Source organism: Nannospalax galili, unplaced genomic scaffold, assembly GCF_000622305.1.
Source record: "Nannospalax galili isolate Female #2095 unplaced genomic scaffold, S.galili_v1.0 scaffold497, whole genome shotgun sequence".
Taxonomy (NCBI): Eukaryota; Metazoa; Chordata; class Mammalia; order Rodentia; family Spalacidae; genus Nannospalax; species Nannospalax galili.
In genome coordinates this window covers 875,189-885,960 of record NW_008339354.1, presented here as the reverse complement: position 1 = coordinate 885,960, position 10,772 = coordinate 875,189, and the positions used below count along the sequence as shown (strand labels likewise).

General features: G+C 42.9%; 1 protein-coding gene across 1 annotated transcript in view; it reads left to right on the top strand.

The window, feature by feature from the left end:
* Positions 1–10,203, top strand: part of LOC115070525 (solute carrier family 22 member 2-like) — an 11,434-nt gene extending 1,231 nt beyond the window's left edge. Inside the window, exons 3-4 of the mRNA XM_029563950.1 lie at positions 3,469–3,568; positions 9,698–10,203. Of these exons, the coding sequence (XP_029419810.1) occupies positions 3,469–3,568; positions 9,698–9,761 (164 nt within the window). The 3' untranslated portion in view covers positions 9,762–10,203. The remainder of the gene's footprint in view (positions 1–3,468; positions 3,569–9,697) is intronic.
* The last annotated feature ends 569 nt before the right edge of the window (positions 10,204–10,772 follow it).

Below are 10,772 nucleotides of genomic sequence, written 5' to 3'. Positions count from 1 at the left end.
GTGTGTGTGTGTGTGTGTGTGTGTGTGTGTGTGTGTGTGTGTCTACAGGGGTGAGTGTGGTCTGAGAATCAGGCACACTCATTCACCCACTCTGGGTAACCAGAGCACCTCAGTCACCACTCTAGTCTCCTTTCAGATCCACTCTGAGCAGCTTTTAACCACACCTACCCTTTTCCTCAGGGAAGGCCACACCGACCTTTCCCCCGGGCTCCACAGCAGATGGACCCGGGGACACACCCACTGCCACTCTCTTGGGTCCGCGTGTTCCCCTGCACACACTTACCCTGGTTCATTCCTTCCCATCCCTTCTTCTCAAGAGATTTGTGACTAGGAAATTTTCCACTCCTGAAGATCTGCCAGAGAAAGTTTCAAGCTGTTGCTATAACTCTCCACCGAAATAGACCCAATGAATTCCTCCTCATTCCAACACACTAACAAGATGGCCAACATCAATAGGACACACACTCTTTATCCTGAGATAGCCAGCGTGTGGCCCCAGAGTGACTAGCCCCACTGACAGGAGGCACATCCCCCAAATCTCTGACTCCCTGGCACTGGCTGGGGGACATGTCCCAGAGCCCGCTTCCTCCTGTGGAAGTGTCCATCACACCCCAACTCCTTCGGGGGAGAAGTTAGAGATGTCCGAATCCTGGTGGTTGGTGGTGCTGAGGGGTCAGCAGGACATTTCTGGATAGCAAATAGGCTACTTCCTGTTTCTCTAATGGCTACTAGACCCAGAGGAACTGAAGTAGATGTTTTTCCTGCCTCACGTTCCCCTGGAAGACACAGAGGAAACTGCATTTCAACAGTCACAGTAAACTCAGACTATCCCTAGCTCACCTTTGCAGGTGGCCAACCTTTAACCTGGCAGCTCACAGGAATTATGGCTGAGACTTTCTCATCGTAAGTCCTTTTCTCTCTCCACTCTTTTCCATGAAATAGCATGTTCACTGTGGACTTAAAATAGCTATTTCATCTAAGAACCTAAAAGTACTGAGAGCGTTGGAAGGCTGGGTGTGGCTCAATGGTATGGTGCGTGCCTAGCATGAACAAAGCCCTATGTTCTATCCCCAACACCAGGACAACACAAGATCATGTGTGAGGCTTATCTTTGCATATATAAAGCACTGTGTGGATGGTAATCTGGAGAATCTACTATACTTTAGCGTTCACGCTCTTCTGAGATGCAAGCTGGCTGGGGGGGCGGGGTGCTGGGGCACACCTGTGGTCCCAGCACTTCAGAGGCAGATGTAGGAGGACCTCAGGTTCAAGGCCAACCTAGTCTACTGTCCTGGCTTCACTTCTGCCACTGTGATAAAACATCCTGAAAAAAAGGCAACTTGGGAGAAAAATGGGTTTATTTCTGCTTATAATTTAGGTTACCAGTTCATCATTGTGAGGAAGTCAAGAACTTCCAAGAGCTGTCACATCACACCCACAGTCAAGAGCAGAGAGATGAATGTACACTCACTACCTTGCTCATGCTCAGTGCCATTTCTCCATTTTTATACAATTCAGGACCTCCTGTCTAGGGAATGTGCTGTTCACAGTGGGCTGGGTCTTCTCACACCTGTTAATAAGATAAGACATGTCCACAGCCCAACCCACTGTAGACAATCCCTCCTTGAGACCGTCCCAGGCAATTCCAGATTTCAGAGCCAACTGAATGTGTTGCCAATTTGAGAGGTTTGGGGGATTTAGAACAGTTAATGATTCTCGGCCATGCCCACAGTCCATACCATGGGTCAGGTATTATCCTCAGGACTTGGCAAGTGTTAATTCACCTCAGCCTCAGAGCACTCCTGTGAGGGGGATTATCCCACTCAAAGGGCAGAGTGCTCTTAGGCCCTTCACAGGCCCTCAGACCAGCCAGTAGCTAGAGTTGGACTTGGGCACTTAGAGTCAGGCTTGTACTCAAGCCCAGTGTCCCGTGGATCCATTCCCAGCATTTCTGATGAATACTAAACTCTAGCATGCAGGGCTTTGAAACCGACCTCGTAAAGAACTGACACCCCACTTCCTACATTCTATTATGGAAAAAGCATCAAAATACACCTTTTAGAGCTATAAATCTTCAATATGAGTTTAAAGAAGCCAAAAATATTAACATGAGTGTTATTAAAGATTAGAAATAGAGAAAAAAGGAATAAAAGGAGTTGGGTGAACATAAGCATCAAATGTTCTACCCATGTGCTTGGCCTCCTTCATTTTTGCTATACTGGGGATTGAACCTGGGGTGTCATGGGTGCTGAGTAAGTTCTCTACCACTGAGCTACATCCTCAGTCTTAGATATATGTTGTTTTTTTTCTTTTTGGTGCAGAAGATTAAAAAAATAAATAAACAAACAACAAAAAAAAAAAAAACACTAACCAAAAGCAACTTGAGGAAGAGAGAAGTCAGGGCACAAAGTCAAGGCAGGAACTTGGAGAGAGGAACCATGGAAGCATTCTCTTGTTCTCTGACTTGCTCAGCTAGCTCTCTTATATAGCCCAGGCCCACCTACTAGGGATGGTGCTGCCCACAGTGGCTTGGGCCTCCCATATCAATCATCAGTCAAGGCGATCTCTCGGAGGTCAATCAGATCTGAGAAATTCCTCAGATGAGGTTTCCTCTTCCCAGATGACCCTATATTATGTCAAGTTAACAATCAAAATTAACCAGCACAGAGACAGAGCCTCGTGTAGCTCACGATAGCCTTGAACTTACAATCTTCCTGCCTTAATCTCACAAGTACTAGGATTACAGATGAGTGATGCCTCATCTGTATTTGAACATCTGGTCTAAACATCTGAATTTGAACTAAATGGCCTAGCTATGTTTTTACTGGTATTATACATGCAGTAATGTACAGACATAAACTCTTTTCTTAAAATAATTTAATTACAGTGTGTGTGTGTGTGTGTGTGTGTGTGTTCACATATATGCCATGATACACATATGGAGGTCAAAGGACAACCTGTGTGAGTCAGTTCTCTTCTTCTACCATGTGGGTCCCAGGAATTGAACTCACACCATCAGCCTCAGCAGCAAGTGCTTTTGCCCTCTGAGCCACCTTGATGGCCCCAGTGCATTACTCTTGTTTGCCAGTAACGGTCCAGCTTTCTGGCTTATTTCCATTGCTAAATGCTTTATATTGGCAGAATTATGTTCTTCTTTTTCATATGATTAGGTTTTTTTCAGAGTTATTTTCTAACTCTGAGGTTTCTTAACATTGTGTCAATGTCCTGTAGCCCAGAATAACCTTGACTCAAAATGTTAAGAATTTCATTTCCCTAAAAGGAATTGTAACCCAATGATGTTTGGAATCAGCATGTTATTTATGATGGAAAATAGGGAGGTGAAAGATGGCTAAATAATCTATAAATAAGAATAAGAAACTAGTCCACAAAAGAGAGAAAAAATAAAGGGAGCTCTAATTATAGAACCTGCCTTTCCTGATTTTAATGTGGTTTGCGCCTGTCTCTCAGCTGTGGTTGGCCTCGTTGCCGGAGGATTGGTGTTGCTGCTACCAGAGACCAAAGGCAAAGCTCTTCCTGAAACCATAGAGGATGCTGAGAACATGCAGAGGTATGGACCCGAGGTCCCTGGATTAACTCTTCCATCTGTGTTTTGAGTCCAGTTGGGGAGAAAGATTGGGTTGAATCCATTCCTCATATCATACACTAATCAATACAAGCTATGTCAAAGAGTTTAATATTGAAAAAAACAGTAAGTTAATGAAAACATCACAGGGTTGCTTTATACGTTACACTTTAATAATGGGCAAGGTCTTTCTAAATGTGACCAAAAGACAAAATGTCCAGTGCCTATAGGAGAAAAGCCCATCTGTTTGCATTCACAAAAACTAAAGGTTCTGCATCAAAAAAAAATCTCTCATAAGTTAGTTGATAAACTTAGAGAAAATGTTTAGTGCTCTACAAAGGGCTAGTTTCCTGGATATATGAAGAATTCTAACAAAGGTACAAGAACAACACCTAACTCAAAAGAAAGGAAATTATAACAGGTCCTAAGTATATGGATATGTGTCTAACCCCCTTCATAACTAGAGAAGTGTGAATGGGAACTGCACTAATGTTCACTTGAGTTGTCAAAAGATCAAACCACCTGAAGCATTCTGTATTGGGGGAGAATGTGAGAGACCAGCAGCTCAGACTCAGCTGTGAGGGCAATGTTAGAACCCCCTTCCCCATGCTCAAAAGGCTAGTAACCACCGGATGACAAATGTGCATTCCCCTTTACCTATTTCTATCTCCCAAAATTCACATAGTGAAATGTGTGAAATGTGTGGATAGGACTGTTAAAACATCTTTTTTTTAGTATTGCCTTAAAAAAATAACACGATTATATTGGAAAACATTGGATAAATTGAAGAATTTGGGAAGGGAATGAACGCCAAATTCACATTTCAGCAACAGTGATACATTTGGAACAACAGATTGGAAGCAACCTTAGTGCCAATCAGTTTGGAAACCAGTTGAATAAATTCTTACATTTTTCACAATAAAATACTATGCAGCCACTAAAAGAATGAGGCAGCTTTATGTCCACTGATAAGAAAATTTTTCAAAAATATTTTATGACTGGAAAGGAAGCGAAACATAGAAAAACATATATCCTGATGTTTGGATAAATATAACAGGAATAAACATACAAATGTAAAAAAAAATATTGAAAGGGATCTGAAGAGATGGCTCAGTGGTTAAGAGCCCTAACTGCTCCTGCAGAGGACCAGAGTTCAGTCCCCAGCACCCACATTGTGACTCACAACCACCCATAACTCTAGTTCCAGGGGATCTGAAGCCCTCTTCTGGCCTTCATGGGCATTGCACCCATGGCTGCACTTACAGAGGGTCAGGCAAACACTCATACATAGAAAAAACAATTACATTGAAAATAAAACAGTGAGAGTATTGAAATACTGTAGCACTCTTCTTTTTTTAAATTTTATTTCCACACTCTGAATAAAACCTGTGGTACCACAGCTTCCACTGAAGTTTGAAACTATTAAATGGGAAATTCCAGAAATAAGCAATTCATGGCTTTTATAGGCATGCTTCTCTAAGTGGCGTGGTAAAATCTTGCATGTATGTCTCTGTCATACTCATGTCACACCACATCCCTTTGTCTGGCATATACCTACCCACCCACAAGTCACTGAGCATTCTCACTGTACATGCTACCCACCTGCCAGTCACTGAAAAACCATCTGTTATCTGTTGGCCTGTTGGGCTATCTCTGTGCTTGTGTCCAGATAACCTTTACCTTTACTTAACTTAATCATGAGCACAGAGTTCAAGAGCAATGATGCTGACAGTTCAAGCATGCCAAGAAGAAACTTCAAGTGAAAAGGTAAAAGTTCTCAACTTGGTAAAGACAGGAAAAATAATATACATTGAGATTGTTATATAGTAAAAATATTTTACTTTACCTAATTTATAAATTAAACTTTATCATAGGTATGTATATATGTATATGTCTAGATATGTATAGGGTTTATTATATGTATAGGGTCTATAGAACATATTACTTATATATATATGTATGTTATATGTGTGTATATATGTGTGTATGAAAATATATATGAACTTGTATCTCTGGGAGAATATGCAAGAACCTGACTCGGGTTGTCTATGAGATTCACTGGCTGTGGATTACAGATGGGACAGAGACTTTTCTATGTGTTCCTTTTAGTGAATTCTGAATTTTAAAGCATATGTAAACAGAAAAGCCAAAAGTAAACGAAAAAGAATCTAAATAGAGAGAAACCACCTGACACTGTCCTTACAAGTGTCCACGTGGTCTGTGTAGACATTTTAAATTATTTCTTCCTTTCCATTTCTGGCCTATTGGTGGCATGAAGTGAGCTGAGTTTGAGCTGTTCTATGTGTAACATACCCAGTACTCGGTTGAAATGCTGCTGAATCCCAGAAGTCTGAAGCTTTTCCTCAAACTTGAGTAGAGAATTAACACCAGCCTTGGTTGAGCCAGAGGTCACACAGGACAAAGTTCTCGAATGCTTTGTCTAACCACACAGCCTTTTCTAAAGTGGGAAATGCCACATAGCTGGACTTCCAGGAACTGTGACAGACCCAGATGTGGGAACCCAAGCATACAGTTCCTCTTGGTGACAATTTGTGGGCACCAAATGGTGGCTCCATTCTCTGGAGAGCACGCCTTTGTAGTAGACCACAGTCCCCAGCATTTCCTATCGTCCTGGGCCTGGTTCATGTGAACATTTGAGTTTGAAGCCTCTAAGTGAAGCCAGCCCCTGCCGTCAGAAGACACCTTCCTGTGTACATGAACCTCACCCTGGAGGACAGAGACCACATCCTGAGCACTATGTATCCCTGCAGCAGAGCACAGCACCTGGCTCACACCAAGCAGGCATTATCCACATCCTGGCAGAATAAAGCCCAGAGTCTTACTGCACACCAAAGTCCTCCCAGGCCTTTCCTTGGCCAGCTCCAGCAGCAGGCAGTTGTACACAAGGGGAGGAACACATAGACTCCAACAGACCATGCTCACACATCCCATCTGGGTGGCCTCGGTGTCTCAGTACCTGCTATTTTCATAACTAATAAAGGAGGTGATGCATATAATGTGCAGGGCTTGATACTTGCCCTGGAGGCAGCATTACTGTTCATGCAAGTTTTCACAGTTGTTCTATAAAATAAGAACTCCACTGACACTGTCAATCAGAAATTACATTTTGAAATCTGTTGATGCTGCTGCAGTTGCTTCTGCAGCTGTTGCTGTTGTTGCAGATGTTGATGATGCTACTTCTGTTTCTGCTGTTGCTGTTATTGTTGCTGATGCTGCTGCAAGTGCTAATGCAGCTATTACTATTGTTACTGATGCTGTTGCTGTTACTGATGTTGTTACTGATGTTATTGTTGCTACTTCTGTTGCTAATGCTGTTGTTGCTGGTGCTAATGTAGCTATTTCTATTGTTATTCTGGTGCTGCTGTTGTAATGGGTATAATTGTTGTTGCTACTGCTGTTGCTGTTGTTGCTGTTATTGTTGCTGGTGCTAATGGAGTTACTATTGTTACTTCCGGTGCTGCTGCTCTTGCTGATGTTATTGTTGTTGCTTCTGTTGTTGATGTTGTTACTGACGTTATTGTTGCTGCTGCTGCTGCTGGTGCTAATGTAGCTATTTCTATTGTTATTCTGGTGCTGCTGTTGTAATGGGTGTAATTGTTGTTGCTACTGCTGTTGCTGTTGTTGCTGTTATTGTTGCTGCTACTAATGGAGTTACTATTGTTACTTCCGGTGCTGCTGCTCTTGCTGATGTTATTGTTGTTGCTCCTGTTGTTGATGTTGTTACTGATGTTATTGTTGCTGCTGCTGCTGTTGCTGCTACTGCTGTTGTGACTTACTAATGCTGTTGTTGCCGGTGTTAATGTAGCTACTATTGTTACAACTAGTGCTGCTGTTGTTACTGCTGTTGTTGCTGCTGCTGTTGCTGGTGCTAATGTAGCCACTATTATTACCACTGGTACTGCTGTTGTTACTGCTGTTGCTGTTGCTGCTGCTGTTGATGTTGCTGTTTTTGTTGCTGGTGCTAATGCTGCTATTATTGTTACCGCTATTGCTGCTGCTGATGTTGCTGGTGTTATTGTTGCTGCTGCTGATGTTACTAATGCTATTGCTGCTGGTGCTAATGCAGCTATTATTATTGTTGCTTCCAATGCTGCTACTGATACTGGTGTAACTGTTGTTGTTGCTGCTGCTGCTGCTTCTCTTGCTGCTGTTGTTGCTGCTGCTGCTGTTGCTGGTGTTATTGTTGTGCTTGCTTCTGCTGTTGCTGCTAATACAATTACTGCTGCTGCTAATGCTACTATTGTTGTTGCCTCTGCTGTCATTGCTACTATTGTTGCTGCTGCTGTTGCTGGGGCTGCTGCTGCTGATGTTGTTATTGTTGCTAATGCTGCTGCTGCTGCTGGTGTTATTGTTGCTGCTGCTGATGCTAATGCTAGTGGTGCTGCTGCTAATGCAGCTATTACTGTTGTTGCTGTTGCTGATGTTCATGTTTTCTTTGCCATTGCTGTTGCTGCTCCGGTTGCTAACACTGTTGTTGCTGGTGCTAATGCAGCTATTACTACTGGTGCTTCCGGTGCTGCTACTGTTACTGGTGTAACTGTTGTTGCTGCTGTTGTTGTTGTCGCTGCTGTTGCTACTATTGTTGTTGCTACCACTGTTGCTGGGACTGCTGCTGTTGTTACTAATACAATTGTTGCTGGTGCTAATGCTACTGTTATTGTTGTTTTTACCAATGTTCTTGTTGCTGCTGCTGTTGCTGATGTCATTGTTACTGGTGTATTTGTAACTGTTGTCACTGCTGGTCCAACTGTTACTGTTGCTGACGTTATTGCTGCTGCTGCTCTTGCTGGTGTTCTTGTTTCTGCTGTTTATTGTTGCTGCTATTTCTGTTAGTATTATTGCCGCTATAGCTGCTGTTGTTTATATTGTTGTTGTCGCCCATCTTGCTGTTGATGTTGTCGATACTGTTTTTGCTGTTGCTGCTGCTACTGTTATTGTTGCTGCAAGCACTCTTAGTGTTGCTGCTACTATTGCTGCTGCTGTTAATGCTGCTCCTGTTGGTCTTCATGTCATTGCTTGTTCTGTTGCTACTGTTGCTTTTGTTGTTGCTGCTGCTGCTGGTGATGCTGCTGTGGTTGTTGCATCTGTTGTTGCCATTCTTGCTGCTATTGTCATTGTCATTCTTGCTGCTGCTTTTACCATTACTACCGCTGTTCTTGGCCCTGCCATTGATGCAGTGTTTGCTACTGTTACTGTGTCCACTGCCATTACTGATGCTGCTGCTGTTGGTGTTGTTGATGCTGCTGCTATTGTTGATGCAGTGGCTGACACTGGTAATGTGGCTGACACTGGTGCTGCCGCCACCATCTATGCCATGACCACCATTATTGTTGGTGTTGCTGATGCTCTGTTGCTCAGTGTGGAGACTATGGGAGATCAATAGATTTGATTGTCTTCCTGTCTGGAGCCTGAGAGACCTACTCTGCCACTGGATCATTTGATGAACTTCTGCAATCCCCATCTCAGAGTGGACTGGTCCAGAAACTGAGGCCATGTGGGGAAATTGTGGGAGGAGTGGGGGAGCTGGGGTAGCCCACACCTGACAATATGAACAGGAACATGTGCAAAGAGCCTGGCTGCAAACAGCACAGTAAAGAAAGTGGCAGTCCTCCCAAGAGCACCAGCAGCATCCAAGTATTCATAGGGGCGAGGTGACTGAGGAAATGCACAGGCTGAACACATGTTCTAGTTCATTCTTCACTCATCAAATACTTGAAAAGAACTTCAGTGACAAGTATTTCTCAAATTCTATTTGAGAACTGACAAAAGTATCTGGATTTTCCAATCATTATATTTAACCGATGGAAAGTTACATTAGTCTTTAACTACGTTCTGTTATTCAGGAAGGTGAAACACCCTAAGGGAATTTATTTAGTCCAGTTCTACTTTTTCTCAGAAACACCCTCTCCTATTAGTCATCCATTAAACTCTGTCCATTTTCTTTATGAAAACCATCACTCAGAACACACTGTCAGCAGAGACTTGGACAAAACCTTTACCTAATTTTTGTTTCATTATTTATTGTTCACTTTCTTTTTCTTTTCAGCTCCTCACAACTTCTTTCTCCCATGTCTAATTTTATTCCTATTGCAGGCCAAGAAGTAAAGAAAAGAGAATTTACCTCCAAGTGAAGAGAGCAGACCTTCAGCACAGCTAGAGCAAAGCCATGATTCCTGCTGTGTCCTGGCTTTGTTCAATAACAGATTGAGAGCAGCGCTGTCCCACCCAGGAGAGGCCACACAGTCCAACTGCACTTCCCCCTGTGCTCCCTCAACTAAGAGCTGTGGCAGCACCGCCTGCTGCCCTGGTGTGTAAGGCTCCACCTACCGGCCAGATCCTGTCAGGAGCTTCCCCCTCACCAGCTCTCCGCATTCCCAGGAAAAGGGACATTGGTTTCCGGATTATTGCTTCATCTGTAATTTCTTCATTTGATTCTTTTCTCCACAAGTACATCACACCAAAATACACAGGGGAGCTGTGGGCCAGGAAAAACAAATTAAAAAAATCTAAAAACAATGAAATTGGGAGAAGAGATTTTATTACTTTAAGGAAATAAAACACTCAAGTCAATATCAAATTATCCAGAATGTACACCAATAACTTTGAGTGGGGCCTTTCAGTATCATAAGTGAGGGGAAATATGTGTGGCTGGTTAGCTCAGTCTGTTAGAGGCAGTGCTAATAAGTGAGGGGAAATTTTACAACACATTAACTATTATTCGGATTATACTTGAAGAGAACCCCGAATAAAGATTGAGAATGCAAGTTGACCATCACTAAGCCTGCCTGTGTTTGCAGTCGATAACTGCAGATGCGTACTTTCTGTGAAGGATCTAGAGGAGAGTTTGGTGAGAGACACTCTGGCATTGTTGAATCTCAGTGATAATTTTTTAGTCTGATAAAATTTTTCTCAAAATTAATGGGTCTTAAAAATTGCTTTGGACTGGGCATGGTAGTTCACTCCTTTAATCCCAGCACTCCAGAGTCAGAGGCAGGCAGATCTCTGTGAGACTAAGACCAGCCAGGTCCACATAGTGACCACCAGGCCAGGTGGGGCTATAGGGAGACTTCGTTTCAAAACAGCAACATGCCCAAAAAAGAGAAAATTTTTTACTCATCAAAGTAACAGAATAAACAAATTGATAATATTATGCACGTGTAGACAATAC